At 47.0% G+C, this 20,209-nt stretch overlaps 1 protein-coding gene across 1 annotated transcript; it reads left to right on the top strand.

Moving 5' to 3' along the window:
- The first annotated feature begins 9,923 nt into the window (after positions 1-9,923).
- On the top strand, positions 9,924-19,992 carry LOC120031549 (nascent polypeptide-associated complex subunit alpha, muscle-specific form-like). Its single transcript, XM_038977353.1, has 8 exons — positions 9,924-14,233; positions 14,346-14,570; positions 17,463-17,551; positions 17,832-17,900; positions 18,021-18,167; positions 18,304-18,432; positions 19,391-19,513; positions 19,696-19,992. The coding sequence occupies exons 1-8, from the start codon at positions 10,018-10,020 to the stop codon at positions 19,708-19,710; spliced, it is 5,013 nt and encodes a 1,670-aa protein (XP_038833281.1). The 5' UTR covers positions 9,924-10,017; the 3' UTR covers positions 19,711-19,992.
- The last annotated feature ends 217 nt before the right edge of the window (positions 19,993-20,209 follow it).

Here is a 20,209-nt window from a genome sequence, read left to right as displayed (position 1 = left end):
GTATATGTATAGTAAAGGGATTTATGGTATAAGGTGCTGTAAAGGGATTTATGGTATAAGGTGCTGTACAGGTATAGTAAAGGGATTTATGGTATAAGGTGCTGTACAGGTATAGTAAAGGGATTTATAGTATAAGGTGCTGTACAGGTATAGTAAAGGGATTTATGGTATAAGGTGCTGTACAGGTATAGTAAAGGGATTTATGGTATAAGGTGCTGTACAGGTATAGTAAAGGGATTTATGGTATAAGGTGCTGTACAGGTATAGTAAAGGGATTTATGGTATAAGGTGCTGTACAGGTATAGTAAAGGGATTTATGGTATAAGGTGCTGTACAGGTATAGTAAAGGGATTTATGGTATAAGGTGCTGTACAGGTATAGTAAAGGGATTTATGGTATAAGGTGCTGTACAGGTATAGTAAAGGGATTTATGGTATAAGGTGCTGTACAGGTACAGTAAAGAGATTAGGTGTACGTCTCAGACAGCACGTATCAGCTCTGCTGGTCTGGCACTAATGCTGTGATGTAATCCAGATGGCTATTTGGAGTACGACGTCTAATCTATGTATTATTGCACTGCCACTAGTTTTTTGTAAAATACCCATCCTACTAGTTTAGGTTTAATATAAATCATATCCTTACATTGTCTTGTCTGTTCCTGGAGTGTTCTGATGAAGGCCTTTCAATCCGAAACATCACTGTTTTGAAACGAGTGCATCCTGCACTGAGAACACTATATGGTTAGATGAGAAGAGAAGGCAGCAGAATAGGATGATGGTGGGAGAGAGAGAGAGAGTGGGAAAGAGGTAGGGAGAAAGGGGGAGAGGCAGAGAGCTGGAGAGAGGTATTGTGAGGCAGTAGGCTCCTGGGGCTTGTCTCAAGGCCTGGGACTGTCTTGGAGTGAAGGCTGAAATAGAAGCTCGCTCTGGGGCCTGACAGGCCGTGGGAGCAGCCTCTGTGACGCAGTTCCAGCCTGCTCCAGCCTGCTCACACGCGCACACACACACACACACACACACACACACACACACACACACACACACACACACACACACACACACACACACACACACACACACACACACACACACACACACACACACACACACACACACACACACACACACACACACACACACACACACACACACACACATACACACACAAACAAAGAAACCTTAGAGTGGCACACGTCTTATTGTGTCCTTGTATGCATCTCTGTGACAAATTTGTGTGTGTGTGTGTGCGTGCGTGCGTGCACACACTGTGACATCACTCAGCATAACAATCCAGTGATAAACATCCCCACCCTGGGCCTGGGCCTAGGAAAGGTTAGAAACAGTGCAGCTAAGTGCTGACGATATTAGCTATTAGCTAGACCACAGGTACAGAGAGAGGAAGGAAGGGAAAGGGAAGGGGGAGACAAGATAGAAAATAAGAAATAGAGAGAGGGATAAAAAAAGAGGGAGGGAAAGAGGACAAAGAGAAATGCAGCAGAAGAGGATGGGCTATCAGAGATAAACAAAGAGGGAGGGAGAGAGAGAGTCCGCATACTCCATCAGTAAGTGATATTTGGGTTCCTGGTGGAGCAAGTGTGTGTGTGTGTGTGTGTGTGTGCGTGTGCGTGTGCGTGTGCGTGTGCGTGTGCACGTTTCTGAGGTCACTGTGCATGGCGATGGCCCAGTTAAGAGAAGAGAATAAAGTCCTGTTCTCTGGTCAGTGTTTGTGTCTGTGTGTGAATGCGTGCATATCCCTATGTCTGTACCAAGGTTATTATAGTTTAGTGCTTTTCTATTAGGTTTTACTTCTATTGGTTTTTCGATTTGTATTTCCAATTCAGTTTAGTTTCAGCTCATTTTCAGATCTGATTTGCTAGTTTTTATTTAGCATTAGTTGTGTATTATTTAATTTCCGTTTTTAGGGAGGTTTTAGGAAGGCTGGAGCCATTTAAAAAAAAATATATATTTCACCTTTATTTAACCAGGTAGGCTAGTTGAGAACAAGTTCTCATTTACAACTGCGACCTGGCCAAGATAAAGCAAAGCAGTTTGTCACACCCTGACCTTAGAGAGCCTTTTATGTCTCTATTTGGTTTGGTCAGGGTGTGATTTGGGGTGGGCATTCTATGTTTTGTTTTCTATGATTTTGTGTTTCTATGTTTTGGCCAGGTATGGTTCTCAATCAGGGACAGCTGTCTATCGTTGTCTCTGATTGGGAACCATACTTAGGTAGCCCTTTTTCCCTCCTTTCGGGGGTGGGTAGTTAACTTTGTTTGTGGCACTAATGCCCTATAAGCTTCACGGTTGTTTTTCGTTTGTTGTTTTGTTGGCGACATTTTGAAATAAAAAGGAAAAGGTACGCCCACCACGCTGCACCTTGGTCTTCTTCCAGCAACAGCCGTGACACAGTTCGACACAAACAACAACACAGAGTTAAACATGGAATAAACAAGCATACAGTCAATAACACAATAGAAAAAAAGAAAGTCTATATACAGTGTGTGCCAATGGCGTGAGGAAGGCCATAATAGCGAAGTAATTACAATTTAACAAATTAACACCGGGGTGATAGATGAGCAGATGGTGATGTGCAAGTAGACATACTGGTGTGCAAAAGAGCAGAAAAGTAAATAAAAACAATATGGGGATGAGGTAGGTAGATTGGGTGTGCTGTTTACAGATGGGCTATGTACAGCTGCAGCGATCGGTTAGCTGCTCAGATAGCTGATGTTTAAAGTTAGTGAGGGAAATATAAGTCTCCAATTTGAATTATTATATATATATTTTTTATGTTATATCGGAGATGTGCCCATTGTTCACATGCAAATCTGCTCTCTTATTGGCTAGAATGTTCCAGCCTGCTCCCACCTCCTCCTGCCTGCCTTCTGCCTTTTCTGACATTTATTCACATTGTTAGAGCATTGAGTCCCGTCTCTTGTCAGTATATAGATAATCTTTGGTAAATGCATTAGTTGAAGGGTCAGGTCATAGGTTAGGTTAGGTTTAAATTATAAAGTCAATCTCAATGTGACTTGGATTTAAAAGGAATGGTGCCGAGACGGGTGCAAAAAATAAACTCTCTTGCCGATTTTTACACCTGTCCAATATTTTTTTTACTTTAGTACTACATGCCCTAAGTTTAGAAGATAAACTAAAACTGAAGAGAATTCACAATGGTTTTTATTTTATTTTAGTTAGTTTCGGAGTCAAAGATAGTTTTAGTTTTTAAAACATGTTTGTTAATTATTTTATTTCAGTTACTAAATAGTTTTTTTCATGATTAGTTTTTGTTTTTGTTTTGTTTACTATAATAACCTTGGCCTGTGCACTCACAGTACATGACAGGACTCAGGGTATTTCATGGAAATCACATAAGGAGTCTAGTGTGTTGTTTTCATTTAAATCCTGCAGAACTGTAACATCAGTAAGGAGCAGCAGAGCTGATCATAATAGAATGGAAAATACCCCCTTTGTCGACCCCTCTCTCGCTTTCTCTTTCTCTCTGACTGATCCAGACTCCCTCCTCCACTCGCACTCTTGCCCTAGTTACTCTCCTCCATTCTGTCATTTTCTCTCAAAATGATCCTTTGTTCCTGTTGAAGGTTATGGAGACGATGGCGTAGTCACTGGAGTGGAGTGTGTGTGTGTCGAGGGAAAGGCGGTAATCTAATAATGGCTCCATTTAGCTTTAGGCTAATCTGAGTGTCTGATTAGAGAGAGAGAGAGAGAGGTAGCGCAAGAGAGAGAGAGAGCAAAAGAGAGAAAGATGAGGAGGAGAGAGAGCAAAAGTGCAAAGAGAAAGACGAGAGCTAGCAACAATAGCCTCATTTCAAATAAGAGAAGGAGTAGCATAAGCTAGCTACCGTGTTGGCCATAATTTTACCACTAAGCACTGAGAGCAGTGTTAGCATGGTATTTTCAAGTTGTACATGAAGTAGCTAGTGAAGTTATCGAACTGTGCTAGCTGTAGTACTATCAAGCATCAAGCAACGGAAGAGGGCAACAGACACCCTGCATGTAGCGCCCCTGCAGGATCTGGGATGAATATCACACAAGACTAGCATGTTCTCGATGTTACCCATCAATCAATCTGAATTCTTCTTTATTCAATTCCTTTCATTCTCTCTTGTCTTTTCTCTCTCTTTCTCCAACACCCCATAATGTCAAAGTAGATTATGTTTTTATAAATGTTTACAAATTAATCAAAAATTAAAAGCTGAAATGTCTTGAGTCAATAAGTATTCAACCCCTTTGTTATCGCATGCCTAAACATGTTTAGGACAAAACATTTCAAATCAAATCAAATTTGCTTAACAAGTCACATAAGTTGCATGGACTCACTTTGTGATTTTTGAAAGACTACCTCATCTCTGTACCCCACACATACAATTATCTCTAAGGTCCCTCAGTCGAGCAGTGCATTTCAAACACAGATTCAACCTCAAAGACCAGGGAGGTTTTCCAATGCCTCACAAAGAATTGTTAGATGGGTACAGGAAAGATGAGAGGAGGGGTAGAGGAGAGGGGAAAACCCCCTACATGCACAAGCTTACACACACTCGTGCACAGTGCGGGCTCAACTGCCCTAGCAGCAGGTACTACAGCCAGATATGCAGACTTCAGCAAACTCAGGGGTGTGTTCCATTCCCTTGGGGGTCAGGGTCACTACTGTGGAAGGAAAAGTGCCTGAGTAAAGAACTACCCTGGGCAGTGAGCCATGTAAATGGAGGGAGCACACATTTAATTCATTCAGAACTCACTACCAGTAAATGGGCTCCATTCACCCAGCCGTAGTTGATGGTTGTAAGTGACGACAGTAGGGACCTTATATTTTGATATGTCGATGCCACTTGATGTGTACCCTGCTGTGAGCATGGTCTTTTCAGTCACCTGTATTCTCTGACATTTAGGTGAAATTCTAGACCCGCTAGGTATGGCTGTGTGTGTAACGGTAATGGGGGGAGAGCAAGCTTCAAAGAGAGAGCTGAAAGGACTGTTTCTATTCAACAAAGTCAAAGAGACTACAACATCCATTACAGATATTTTGTGTTTTAATTGTATCATTTTTAATACATTCAGGAGGTAAACTGAAATTCCAGTTGCCTTTTCTCCATTACAGTTACTGTTGCCACGTCATGAAGCAGCTAGTGATTCTGACCTCATGGACATAACATTACAGAAACAGTTTCTTCTTTTTCGCTCCTCTTTCAGACATGACCAGACATGCCTCCACTGATTCCACCCCTAGTGACAGTGGCTCGACCCCTAGTGACAGCGGCTCTAGTCCCTCCCCCAGCACCCCTCAGAAGCTGCTCCCATCATGCACCTCTCCGTTTGGGCCACGGCTGGTTCGGGCCACACCTAGCTCCTCCGCGACCCCGCGACCCCAGCCTGAAGGTTCAGACCGTCGCCACAGTAACACGGTCCGACTTAGCGGTACGTTTGGAGGTCACGGACCCTGTGGACGCCGCAGCGGACCCGTGAAGATGGAGAGAATCAAGGTGTGTGTATGTGTGTGTATGTTTACCAATGGTCTACTCTTCTCTTTATGTTTTCCCAACGTTCTCATTATGTTCTCCAGGTTCTGATGGGCTCAGAGGTGGAGAGCGACTACAAGGAACCAGAGAACATGGACACACGGGTGGTGATGGGCCAGGAGGCCCTGCTCAAGACCAAGAAGACCCTGACAGGGAAGTGCCCATGCGGGCAGAGCAGCCAGGCGATACCCCTGCCTGGAGGCCCAGTCTTGGAGGTCCCTAAGCCTCCCTTAGAGCCCCAGGCCGAGGCTGGAGAAAAGGCCCAACTGGACACAGGGCAGGAGAGAGACAATTCACCTCTGACCCCAAAGATGGAGCAAGAGCAGGAGAGAATCCCTGTCCTGCCCATTAGCCCACTCCTCACCCCTCTCCTAACCCCCCTCATCCCTGCCTCCCCTCCCCCCTCAGAGCCAGTCACAGTGGATGTTAGTGTGACGGGCAGCTTAAGCCCTTTGGAGGCAGGGCTGTCTCCCTATGGTGAAATGCCTTTTGTATGTGCCATGTATGCCATGCCCTCCCTGTCCGAGCCAGCCTATCCCCCTGCTATCCTATCCTTCACTGAGCCGGCCTATGCCGTGAACCCTCTGAGAGTGGGTGTTCCCTCGTCCCTAGATCCTGACCTGTACTACACCGCCCCCTCCACCCCCATCAAGATGGCTGCTCGCCCCTTACACCTCAAACACCGCTCTTACCCCGGCTCCCCAGCCTCTCCCCTCTCACCAAACTCCCCCTCAGACAGTGAGGACCTGTGCTCCCCCCTCACTTCCCCCTCTGGCTCCTACGTCACGGCGGAGGGGGGCAGCTGGACCTCTTCCACCTCCCCCTGCACCTCCCCCAACCTTCTCCTGGCAGAGGAGGTGCAGGAGGCACCTGCATGCTTTGTCAGCTCGCTGTCTGAAATCGGAGACGAAGTGGGGGAGGATAGGGGAGCAGTAGGGGAGAGGGCAGAGGAGAAGGGAGGAGGAGCAGCAGAGTGGCGGTTCTGCCTCTATAAGGGTCTAGCAGAGACTGTGATCCTGGAGGAGGAGGAGGTGCTGAGAGGGGAGGTAAGGGAGAGGAGGAGTGAGGAAGCGACAGTCTCAAGGGGTAGCTGTCGCCCTCGCTGGGTGACAGAGGACACTTCCCCATTGAGGAGCAGCAGCGGCAGAAGCACCGACTCCCAGGAAGATGGAGGGGAGTCGGAGGGCTCGCTCTGCCCAGCAGAGGATGCTCTGGCTGGGGGACAGCAGTACTCAAGTCCCCTGCTGCAAAGAGGCCTGGAGCTGGAGCTGCAGGCCTGTGTGTCTGAGGAGCTTTACCCTCCCATTACCAACCCAGATGATGATGGAGCAGACTCCCCACGGCTGACCTCCATCTCCTTCCCCTTTGCCCCAGACATGGGGAACCTAAGCCCTCACACCTCCAGCGTCAACCCTGCCTCCTCCAACCTTACCATGGACACCTGCTCTCCAGATGTGTCAGACGGGGATAACTCCAGCCCTTACGGAGAGATGGGTACCTTCCTGCTGTTTCCAGGCTCCTACAGTGATGATGGAGAGATGGAGGAGGAGGAGGAGGAGGAGAGGATGATCCCAGCCTCTCTGCTTAACTTTCCCCTCCACACCAGCCTCCTCTTTCAAGCAGACTCCATGGAGATCACTCTCTTCCCCACAGAGGAGGGGAATGAGGGAGGAGAGGGAAACGACAGGAACGAAGGGAACGATGTGGATGCGTACGCGGCCGGAGAGGAGGAGGGGGACGTGGAGGATGATGACGAAGATGATGAGGAAGAAGTGGAAGCTAAGGTAGAGATAGAGGAGGCTAAAGTAGAAATAGTGAAAGAGGAAGAGGTGGATGAAGAAGAGGGTGAGGACGTTGAGGATGAGGAAGAGGAGGAGGAGGGTGAGGGTAAGGCTGTAAATGACCCAGCTGAAGAGGACAACTCGGCCTCCTTCCTTCATTCACTGTCAGAAACTTCCATCAACGAAGGGCTGGATGAGTCCTTCTGTTTCCATGACGACACGGACGACTCACTAGACTCCGCCTCTTATAATGGCGAAGAGGATGAGCGGCTGTACAGCACAGAGAGACATGCTGAACCACCCACAGGACCACCCACAGGACCACCCACAGGATCACCCACAGAACCACACCAAGCCAAACCTCAGCCTGAAACCAGACCAGAGGCCCACAGCACTGAACTGTCCCAGTCCCAGAGCAGACCTAGCCTAATCAATCCCCCAGGTGACAAAGAGCCCCGGCCTGAGGATCCTCCAGGACCCAGACCACCACAACCTGCTCTTGCACCTGCCCAACCTGCGGAATCAGCCCACCCCGAGTCCTCCAACAGCAGTAGTGGGAGTGAAATGGAGATCTCCTCAGAGTCCTCTGACCCTCCTGTCCCCGCTCCTTCTCAGGAGAGCCCTTATGTCTCTACCCTTACCTCTAAACTTTCTACAACCCCTTACCCTGCCTTCACTAGCCCAAAGACTACTCCTGCTACCGTGTCAACCCCTAAAACCAAGCCTGCATCTCTCTTTAACCCCAACACTAACCGTGCTCCTGCCCCTAATGCTAAATCTGCTACTGTCTGTACCACTAACACCAACCCTGCTACAGCCTCAACCCCACAAAATAACTCTGCTACTTCCTCCACCTCCAAAACTAACCCTGCTACCGTATGTACACCTGAAATGAACCCTGCTACGGTCTCTACCCCTAACACTAACAGTTCTCCTGCCCCTAACGCTAAATCTGCTACGGCCTGTACCACTAACACTAACCCTGCTACAGCCTCAACCCCCAAAACTACCCCAGGTACACGCTCTACCCCAAACCCTGCTGCTACTCCTAACACTAACCCTGCTGCTACTCCAAACACTAACCCTCCTGCTACTCCTAACACTAACCCTGCTGTTACTCCTAACACTAAGCCTGCTGCTACTCCTAACACTAACCCTGCTGCTACTCCTAACGCTAACCCTGCTGCTACTCCTAACACTAACCCTGCTGCTACTCCAAACACTAACCCTGCTGCTACTCCTAACACTAACCCTGCTGTTACTCCTAACACTAAGCCTGCTGCTACTCCTAACACTAACCCTGCTGCTACTCCTAACACTAACCCTGCTGCTACAATCGCGGAGACAGCGTCCCACAGCAATCCTGTCACCCTGGCAACCCAGCCATCCCATAACATCCATGTGACCCTGGCAACAGGAGCAGGGCGAGTCAAAGCAGTTGCAGAGGAAGTACAGGCTGGTACGGTGAGAGAGGAGGACAAAAGGAGCAGTGCAAAGAGAGAGAAAGACAAACAGAGCGGTGGGGAGAGAGAGAAAGACAAACAGAGCGGTGGGGAGAGAGGGAAGGACAAACAGAGCGGTGGAGAGAGAGGGAAGGACAAACAGAGCAGTGGGGAGAGAGGGAAGGACAAACAGAGCAGTGGGGAGAGAGAGAAAGACAAACAGAGCGGTTGGGAGAGAGGGAAGGACAAACAGAGCGGTGGAGAGAGAGGGAAGGACAAACAGAGCAGTGGGGAGAGAGAGAAAGACAAACAGAGCGGTTGGGAGAGAGGGAAGGACAAACAGAGCGGTGGAGAGAGAGGGAAGGACAAACAGAGCAGTGGAGATAGAAGGAAGGACAAACAGAGCGGTTGGGAGAGAGGGAAGGACAAACAGATCGGTGCGGCGAGAGAGAATAATGAACAGAGCACAGAGACTTCAGACGAGGACCACACAGAGCAGACAGACAGAGACTCGTTCAAACTACTCATTAAGCCACGCCCCTCTAAGTCAGACACACCCCGGCCTAAACAGAAGACCTATGAGCCCCGTAAGCCGCTCCCACGTGTGTTTGGGGTGGCAGCAGCTTCAGTCCGGTCCAAACCGCTTCTGGTGTCAGTGCTGGAACTGGACAAGAAGAATGAGAACAGCAGCGCTGAAGGTGTGGACTCCCATCAGGTCCTTGAAGGGACCACTGCCACCAACGACCTGAACAAGGGGGTCCCTCTGCTCTCGTACCCAAAAGAGCCTAACCCCAGCAACATCCCTGTCTCCTCCTGCCCTGAGAGCTCACCTGACCTGGCTGACAACCTGTCCCTGACCCCTGACATCTGCCCATGTGACCCCGCCCAGGAGAACCTGAGGGAGAACACCCTGAGCACTGAGGACGGGGGCCCTGGGGCCCTGGGCTCCCCTCACACACCCCTGGCTGTCTCTCCCAAGAGGGAGAACTCAGAGACAGATGCAGGGGGGAGGAGGGGGGATGGGGGCTGGAGGGCTGATAGGAGGGGGTTAGGAGCAGGGGCCGGGGCCTGGGGCCGGGGCCTCTCTGGGGCAGGGGCCGGGGCCTCTCTGGGGCAGGGCTGTGGGTTGAAGGCACAGAGCCTATTACTGTATGAGGTGGAGGGACATACGATTGGACAGACAATTGGACAGAAGATTGGACAGACACTCTCCGGGCTGTCCAATGTCGGCACAGACGAGGATGAGGTGGGTGATATAATGGGGGACGAAGAAGACAACAACAGCCTGTGTGGTCGGCCAGACAAGATGGCAGATGTCGAGCTTGTGGGAGAGGGAGTGCCAGAGTCCAACCTGTCCAGCTGGAGGTCCATCGAGGAGATATCAGAGGCAGGGGGAGGAGAGGACGGAAGCTCCCAATTCCCAGAGGATGATGTCAGCAACCTGCAGAGTCACCCGGGAAACAAGGAGGAGCAGGAAAACAACAACAGTGACTCAGTGTTCCTATCCTCTGGAATGCCAACCTGTGTGACTCTGAATGCCCTGTCAGAGGAGGTGAGACACCAGAGCCAGAGTGTGAGTCTGAGGGCGTCTCTCTCAAACATACCACTCACAGAGGTGAGATCACAGGCTGCTGCAGCCTCTGATAGGCCTACAACATCAACTGACAGCTCAACACACCAATCAGACATAAGACAGCCTTCCTTGTCCATGGAAAGCCCTGGGCGTGTCTCACCACCAGAAGGTAAACCACAGACTGTCCCAGACCAGAGCCCTGGTTCAGTAGAGGCAGCCATTTCCAGACCCAACAGTAACACAGATATTAACCCAGCAGTCAAACAGGCAGACCCTGCTCTGTCTCTGCTGGGTGGGGCATTTGGATCCTTCAGCCATAAAATCAGACCAAGCAACTCCAAGTCAGGCAGACTGTCCCAAGAAACTTCCCGATCACTGAGGAAAGACACACTAGAGAATGTCCAAGTCTCCCAAGAAATTTCCCCATCAGTGGGCAAAGTCACAGTAGAGAAGGTCCAAGTTTTCCAAGAATTTTTCCTATCAGTGGGCAAAGACACAGTAGAGAAGGTCCAAGTTTCCAAAGAATTTCCCCCGTCAGTGAGCAAAGACACAGTAGAGAAGGTCCAAGTCTCCCAAGAATCTTCCTTATCAGTGGGCAATGACACAGTAGAGAAAGTCCAAGTTTCCCAAAATGTTTTCCTATCAGTGGGCAAAGACACAGTAGAGAAGGTCCAAGTTTTTCACGAAACTTCCCCATCAATGAGCAAAGACACAGAAGAGAAGTTCCAAGTTCCCCAAGAAATTTACCCATCAACGAGCAAAGACATAGTAGAGCATGTCCAAGTCTCCCAAGAAATTTCCCCATCAGTGGGTAAAGTCACAGTAGAGAAGGTCCAAGTTTTCCAAGAATTTTTCCTATCAGTAGGCAAAGACACAGTAGAGAAGGTCCAAGTTTCCAAAGAATTTCCCCCATCAGTGAGCAAAGACACAGTAGAGAAGGTCCAAGTCTCCCAAGAATCTTCCTTATCAGTGGGCAAAGACATAGTAAAGAAGATCCAAGTTTCCCAAAATGTTTTCCTATCAGTGGGCAAAGACACAGTAGAGAAGGTCCAAGTTTTTCACGAAACTTCCCCATCAATGAGCAAAGACACAGAAGAGAAGTTCCAAGTTTCCCAAGAAATGTCCCCATCAATGAGCAAAGACATAGTAGAGAATGTCCAAGTCTTCCAAGAAACTTCCCTATCAGTGGGCAAAGACACGGTAGAGAAGGTCCAAGTTTCACAAGAAACTTCCCCACCCGTGGGCAAAGACACAGTAGAGAAGGTCGAAGTATTCCAAGAATCGTCCCTATCAGTGGGCAAAGACCCAGTAGAGAAGATCCAAGTTTCCCAAGAAACTTCCCCATCAGTGGGCAAAGACACAGTAGAGAAGGTTAAATTATTCCAAGAAACTTCCCCATCAGTGAGCAAAGACACAGTAGAGAAGGTCCAAGTCTCCCAAGAAACATCCCCATCAGTGGGCAAAGACACAGTAGAGAAGGTCCAAGTTTTTCACGAAACTTCCCCATCAATGAGCAAAGACACAGAAGAGAAGTTCCAAGTTTCCCAAGAAATGTCCCCATCAATGAGCAAAGACATAGTAGAGAATGTCCAAGTCTTCCAAGAAACTTCCCTATCAGTGGGCAAAGACACGGTAGAGAAGGTCCAAGTTTCACAAGAAACTTCCCCACCCGTGGGCAAAGACACAGTAGAGAAGGTCGAAGTATTCCAAGAATCGTCCCTATCAGTGGGCAAAGACCCAGTAGAGAAGATCCAAGTTTCCCAAGAAACTTCCCCATCAGTGGGCAAAGACACAGTAGAGAAGGTTAAATTATTCCAAGAAACTTCCCCATCAGTGAGCAAAGACACAGTAGAGAAGGTCCAAGTCTCCCAAGAAACATCCCCATCAGTGGGCAAAGACACAGTAGAGAAGGTCCAAGTTTCTCAAGAAACTTCCCCATCAGTGAGCAAAGACACAGTAGAGAAGGTCCAAGTCTCCGAAGAATCGCCCCTATCAGTGGGCAAAGACACAGTAGAGAAAGTCCAAGTTTCCCAAGAAACTTCCCCATCAGTGAGCAAAGAAACAGTCGAGAAGGTCCAAGTTGTTCAAGAAATTTCCCTATCAATGAGCAAAGACACAGTAGAGAAGGTCCAAGTTTCCCAAGAAACTTCCCCATCAATGAGCAAAGACACAGTAGAGAAGGTCCAAGTTTCCCAAGAGACTTCCCAATCAGTGAGCAAAGACACAGTAGAGAAGGTCCAAGTATTCCAAGAAACTTCCCCATCAGTGAGCAAAGACACAGTAGAGAAGGTCCAAGTCTCCAAAGAATCTTCCCTGTCAGTGGGCAAAGACACAGTAGAGAAAGTCCAAGTTTCCCAAGAAACTTCCCCATCAGTGGGCAAAAACACCGTAGATGAGTTCCAAGTTTCCCAAGAAACTTCCCCATCAGTGAGCAACGACACAGTAGAGAAGGTACAAGTTTCCCAAGAAACTTCCCCATCAGTGAGCAAAGACACAGTAGAGAAGGTCCAAGTTTTTCACGAAACTTCCCCATCAATGAGCAAAGACACAGAAGAGAAAGTCCAAGTTTCCCAAGAATTTTCCCCATCAGTGAGCAAAGACACAGTAGAGAAGGTGCAAGTTTTCCAAGAATCTTCCCTATCAGTGGGCAAAAACACGGTAGAAAGTGTGAAAAAACTCTGTTCCCAGCCTCAGCCAGAGGAGACAGAGCCACAGACGGTGAGCCAAAAAGAGGGTGGTGGCTGTCAGAAGACTGACAGGCACATTGACCAACCAAAGACGAGTGGGGCCTTAGAAGGACAAGAGAGCAGTGTTTGTATCTCAGGGGAAAGAGATGTGGAGGAGAGAGCAGAGGAGAGATTCTCTCCAACAGAGAGTGTTCCAGAACCTGCACAGCGTCAGACACCCGAGGGAGAGCTGAGCACAGAGAAAGCCATCACTCCTCCTCAGCCAGGGAGGAGAGGGAAGCAGAGCAGAGACAGACCCAGTCAGCTGCGCAGACAATCTCCGTCAGGCTCTGGGTCTACTGATCACCCACAGGAACCAGCTCTCACTGCCAAGACCCTAGAAGACATCTCCCCACCAGGGAAGCAAAAGAATAAGAACATGAGGGGACAAAAATCTTCTGCAGATACCAGACAGAGGACACCTGTGAAGGGCAAACCTGAGGCAGAGTCCGAGAGGAGAGGGGAAAACAGAAACGTCTCCAGATCCCCGACTCCCCCTAGTCCTACCAACCTCTGCCCTATCGCTCCCGCTCTCCTAGTCAACCAGGAAGTGAACATGGAAGTGCACCAGGAAATGCTTGACAACAGGCCGCTGCCTGGCTGCCAGACAGAAAGCAGGAAGGACATCAACGATAACAATGTGGGGAGTGGCCAAGCCTCCTCTACAGAACAGAATATATCTTCTCCTCCACCTCTTCCCTCCTCCTCTCCTCCCCCTCTCTCCCCCTCTCCTCTCTCCTCCTCTCCTCCCCCCAGTACCTTCACGGTGCCGCCAGATGAGGACCTCCCCACCCCCATACAGGAGTCCCAGCCTCTCCTCACCACAGTCCAGCCTGTCACCCCACTCCTAGACACCCAGGCTCAATCAACTAATCTTCAGGCAGCCTCCGCAACCCTTTCTACTACCCCTACCGCCCTTCCTAAGCATCCCCCTATACCCACTGAAAGTGTCCGTATGTCCCCTACCCCCTACTTATTCTCATCTCCACCCACGTCAGCCCTGCCCTCGACCCCCAGTCTTACCCAGCCCACCCAGGAGTCTCTGCCACGGCTGGAGGCTCCAACCACAGTGCCTGTCCTAGACATCCGCTGCCAGGCCCAGCCCCAGCCAAACCTCCTCACTGTGCCCAACAGACAGATCAAGCCAGTTCAGTCACAAAGCCCACAGGACAGAGGTGAGTTACACTCAGGAGAGATATGGGTGTGGGGTGATTTGATTTTCTCTTTTTAGTAATCAAGAATCAGTGAATCATGAATCAGTCCAACCTGTGTGAACTTTTGTTGCAGATGGGATGGACACAGACAGTGATGACGATGACACTGTTGTTCCTCTACGACGTCACATGACTCAGCCCAGCGGGATTGTGGGAAACGCTTCTCATAAAGAGTCTGGCTCCTCCAATCAGCGAGAGATACTGCTTCACTGCTCCCGCCAACCAACTGAGAGACAGATAGACTGTCCAATCAGCCACAAGGATTCACAGGAGCTGGAACTGTCCTTCAAATACAACTGTACGTACTCTGCAAACCCATATCTCTCTCTCTCTGTCTGTTTCTCTCTGTTTCCTTGAGAAAGCGATTCTGAGAAGTGACTCCACCTATGACCTTCCTCACACACACAGATGGCTCTGAATATGTCTAGTGGTCCTGCTATGGTCCTGATGAAGGACATACTTCAGATTCTAGGATGGCTTCTCAATAATACCCCGTCGACCACAGAACACTGCTGCAGCTACTGAATAATGGAGGAGAAATACTCAGAGAGAGGATCATTTTATCCAGGAGGAATATTGTTATTGCACATCTTTCAATAGAGGTTATTTTAGGGCAACCGTCAGTCAACCTGAAACCACTGGGTCAATCTAGCTAGAACTGACCTCCCGGTAGATGATACGTACATAGAATCATGGATGGGGATTTATGTGTACTGTATGAGTGGTAGCACTGCAGCATAATGAACAATGCTACATGCATTGAAACACAGTAGTACAGAATGTAATTGTGCGTCATAACATGCATGTTCCATAGCATAGAGATGAAATGCCATTACTATTTAATGAGGTGATCTGTTTCTCCTCTAAGATCGGTGATTAGGTTTAGAGGTTGACCGATTATGATTTTTCAACGCCGATACCGATACCGATTATTGGAGGGCCAAAAAAGCCGATACCGATTAATCGGACGATTTTTATTTATTTATTTGTAATAATGACAATTACAACAATACTGAATGAACACTTATTTTAACTTAATATAATACATCAATAAAATCAATTTGTGTAACGGCTGTCTTCGGGTGAAAGAGAGGAGGACCAAAATGCAGCGTGATGACAATCCATATTTAATGGGAAATACTTAAACAACGAACAAAAACAACAAACTGACAGAAGGAACCGAAAATGCTACAGTCCTGAACATGGGACCACAGAACAGATGAACACACGAACAGGAACAATCACCCACAAACAAACAGTGAAAACAGGCTACCTTAATATGGTTCCCAATCAGAGACAATGAAAAACACCTGCCTCTGATTGAGAACCATATTAGGCCAAACAACAAACCCAACATAGAAACACAAAACATAGAATGCCCACCCAGCTCACGTCCTGACCAACTAAACAAAGACTAAACAAAGGAAATAAGGTCAGGAACGTGACAATTTGGCCTCAAATAAATAATGAAACATGTTCAATTTGGTTAAAATAACGCAAAAACAAAGTGTTGGAGAAGAAAGTAAAAGTGCAATATGTAAGAAAGCTAACGTTTAAGTTCCTTGCTCAGAACATGAGAATATATGAAAGTTGGTGGTTCCTTTTAACATGAGTCTTCAATATTCCCAGGTAAGAAGTTTTAGATTGTAGTTATTATAGGAATTATAGGACTATTTCTCTCGATAAGATTTGTATTTCATATACCTTTGACTATTGGATGTTCTTATAGGCACTTTAGTATTGCCAGTGTAACAGTATAGCTTCCATCCCTCTCCTCGCCGCTACCTGGGCTCGTACCAGGAACACATCGACAACAGCCACCCTCGAAGCAGCGTTACCCATGCAGAGCAAGGGGAACAACTACTCCAAGTCTCAGAGCGAGTGACGTTTGAAACGCTATTAGCGCGCACCCCGCTAACTAGTTTGCCATTTCACATCGGTTACACCAGCCTAATCTCGGGAGTTGATAGGATTGAATTCATAAACAGCAGAGCTGCTGGCAAAACGCACGAAAGTGCTGTTTGAATGAATGCTTACGAGCCTGCTGGTGCCCACCATCGCTCAGTCAGACTGCTCTATCAAATCATAGACTTAATTATAACATAATAACACACAGAAATACGAGCCTTAGGTCATTAATATGGTCGAATCCGGAAACTATCATCTCGAAAACAAAACATTTATTCTTTCAGTGAAATACGGAACCGTTCCGTATTTTATCTAACGGGTGGCATCCATCAGTCTAAATATTCTTGTTACATTGCACAACCTTCAATGTTATGTCATAATTACGTAAAATTCTGGCAAATTAGTTCTCAATGAGCCAGGCGGCCCAAACTGTTGCATATACCCTAACTCTGCGTGCAATGAACGCAAGAGAAGTGACACAATTTCACCTGGTTAATATTGCCTGCTAACCTGGATTTCTTTTAGCTAAATATGCAGGTTTAAAAATATATACTTCTGTGTATGGATTTTAAGAAAGGCATTGATGTTTATGGTTAGGTACACGTTGGAGCAACGACAGTCCTTTTTCGCGAATGCGCACTGCATCGATTATATGCAACGCAGGACACGCTAGATAAACTAGTAATATCATCAACCATGTGTAGTTATAACTAGTGATTATGATTGATTGATTGATTGTTTTTTATAAGATAAGTTTAATGCTAGCTAGCAACTTACCTTGGCTTCTTACTGCATTCGCGTAACAGGCGGGCTCCTCGTGAGGCAGGTGGTTAGAGCGTTGGACTAGTTAACCGTAAGGTTGCAAGATTGAATCCCTGAGCTGACAAGATCTGTCGTTCTGCCCCTGAACAAGGCAGTTAACCCACTGTTCCTAGGCCGTCATTGAAAATAAGAATGTGTTCTTAACTGACTTGCCTAGTTAAATAAAGGTGTAAAAAAAAGTGTTTATTTTTTATTATTTTTAAATCGGCAAAATCGCCGTCCAAAATTACCAATTTCCGATTGTTATGAAAACTTGAAATCGGCCCTAATTAATCGGCCATTCCGATTAATCGGTCGACCTCTAATTAGGTTAGCCATAGAGCTTTGTGATGGACTGTCCCATTACCAGAGTGCTAACGAGCTACACCACATCCTCATCATCTATATCTCAGTCATTAGTTACCATAGCAATGAGGATGTGATGCAGTCCTCTGAGAGTAACAGTGTGTGTGTTCCACAGTGGGCTCCTGCAATGAGTCGGAGAGTGAGGGATCAGTGCCAGAGTTGGAAGAACCAGAGGTGGTGCCACTGAGATCCTCAGAACCCCAGGTGAATCTACCGTGTGTGTGCAGAGAACACTCGAGAAGTCCCCTCACCTCCAAGGGTGGAAACCTTGCTTTCACTGTGTGTTATGTAATAACATATTGATGTCATTACCTTTAGGTAGAGGCGTAAGAAGGATGCGTGTTGTGGGGCCTGTATTTTCTGAATGGGTTGCAGCTTCAGAGATCTTTTCCATATTATCAGTCTGGATATGGGTAAACTACTGTAGAATGTTCTCAGGTTTGATGTGTTGAATTGATTTGGTTGTCCTCCTTCTCTCTCTCAGCCCATCTCTCCTGCTGATGAGGGGATTAACAGACCTAAGCAGAGCCGCAGTGAGAAGAAGGCCCGCAAGGTGAGATGTGAACACAGCTGCTCCATCGGGCAGACTCAGCTAATCAAACACAGAGCAAATGTGTGTGTATTCTGTGTGTTTGGCCACGTCATGGTGTAACAAGTGTGTGTGTGTGTTTAGGCCATGGGTAAGCTGGGCTTGCGGCCGGTCCACGGTGTGACCAGGATCACTATAAGGAAGTCGAAGAGCATCTTGTTTGTCATCAGCAGACCTGACGTCTTCAAGAGCCCCGCGTCGGACATCTACATCGTGTTTGGAGAGGCCAAGGTGACATCCTAACCTTCTCTTACTCTCTCTCTCGCCCTCTCTAACCCCTATCTCTTTATCCCCCTCTCTCTCTTTTCTCTCATCTACATTGTGTTCAGAGGCCAAGGTGACCTCTCTCTTCCTATTTCCTTCCTAGATAGAGGACCTGTCTCAACAGGTGCACAAGGCAGCGGCAGAGAAGTTTAAGGTCCCGGTGGAGGCCTCCCCACTGGTGCCCCCTGCACCACCCAGCCTCACCATCAAGGAGGAGAGCGAGGAGGAGGAGGTATGGAAATGCATGCTCACTCATTATGTCAAGGAAAAACACCAATCTTTACGCTATTCTTACTCTTTCATGTACGGTAGTTCTTTTAGATCTTAATATGAAACAATTCTGTCTAGTGTTGTTACATTTCAGTCCTCTCTACTGCAGTGGTGGAAAAAGTACCCAACTGTCATACTTGAGTAAAAATAAAGATACCTTAATAGAAAATGACTCAAGTAAAAGTGAGTCACACAGGAAAATCCTGTATTTGGTTTTTAAATATACTAAAGTAAATGTAATTGCTCAAATATACTTAAGTATAAATCCTTTCAAATTAGTTATATTAAGCATACCACACGGCATGCTTGCCAGGGGCACCCTCCAACACTCAGACATAATTTACAAACAAAGCACGTGTTTAGTGAGTGCCCCAGATCAGAGGCAGTAGGGATGACCGTGATGTTTTCTTGATAAGTATGTGAATTAGACCATTTTCCTGTCCTGCTAAGCATTCAAAATGTAACGAGTACTTTTGGGTCTCAAGGAAAATGTATGGAGTAAAAAGTACATAATTTTCTTTAGGAATGTAGTGAAGTAAAAGTTGTCAAAAATATAAATAGTTCAAGTCACGTACAGATACCCCAAAAAACAACTTAAGTAGTATTTTGTTACTTAGGTACTTTACTGTAGTTAGCCTGATGGCATTTTTTTTATTTTACCTTTATTTTACTAGGCAAGTCAGTTAAGAACACATTATTTTCAATGACGGCCTAAAAACAGCAGGTTAACTGGCTTGTTCAGGGGCAGAACGACAGACTTGTCAGCTCGGGGATTCGATCTTGCAACCTTCCGGTTACTAGTCCAAAGCTCTAACCACTAGGCTACTTGCCGCCCCAATGCTACAGTTATGAACTGTAGCCTTTTTTTTCATGTTCAGAAGTGTTCCATAGTGCAACTGACTTTGACCTCTGTCTGTCAGGTGGACGAGGGAGGTTTGGAGCAGAGGGATATAGAGCTGGTGATGGCCCAGGCTAACGTGTCCCGTTCTAAAGCTGTCCGCGCCCTCAGACACAACACCAATGACATCGTTAACGCTATCATGGTAAGGGATTTATGAACGAAGGAATCTGTTGTAACACACTGTCCACGTTGGGCCTACATTTGCTGTTATGACCTACTGATTGCAACAGTCCTTTTTCAACAGGTCTTGAAAAAAAGCATAACAATATATGTTCTTCACACATCCAACCCCAAGTAATTCTCTCCCTTTCTTCTCTCCCACAGGAGCTGACCATGTAAAAGGATGGACCCCCCCCCCAAAGCATAAACGCCACAGTCACATCTGTATCGCTGCTATGTTGCATTCTCCTTACCTGCTAATAAACAGTGTGTTATAACCACACTAGTGGGCGATACTGTTAACCTCCCTTATACTGCACATGTCATGTCCTGCATGTATAGTGAAAATGGGGCATTTTACAGACAGTCACTTTTATTACATTAAACAGAATACAAAACATAGTCAAACAAGTGTTCAGTTCAGAAAACAGGTCCGTTTAAATCATGCTCACAATGAGTAAAACACATACATACAGTACCATTGAAAAGTTTGGACACACCTACTCATTCCAGTGTTTTTCTTTATTTTTACTATTTTCTACATTGTAGAATAATAGTGAAGACATCAACACTATGAAATAACATATGGAATCATGTAGTAACCAAAAAAGTGTTATACAAATCAAAATATATTTTACATTTGAGATTCTCTTTGCCTTGATGACAGCTTTGCACACTC

Source organism: Salvelinus namaycush, chromosome 37 (assembly GCF_016432855.1).
Source record: "Salvelinus namaycush isolate Seneca chromosome 37, SaNama_1.0, whole genome shotgun sequence".
NCBI lineage: Eukaryota > Metazoa > Chordata > Actinopteri > Salmoniformes > Salmonidae > Salvelinus > Salvelinus namaycush.
This window is presented reverse-complemented; position numbering and strand designations above follow the sequence as displayed.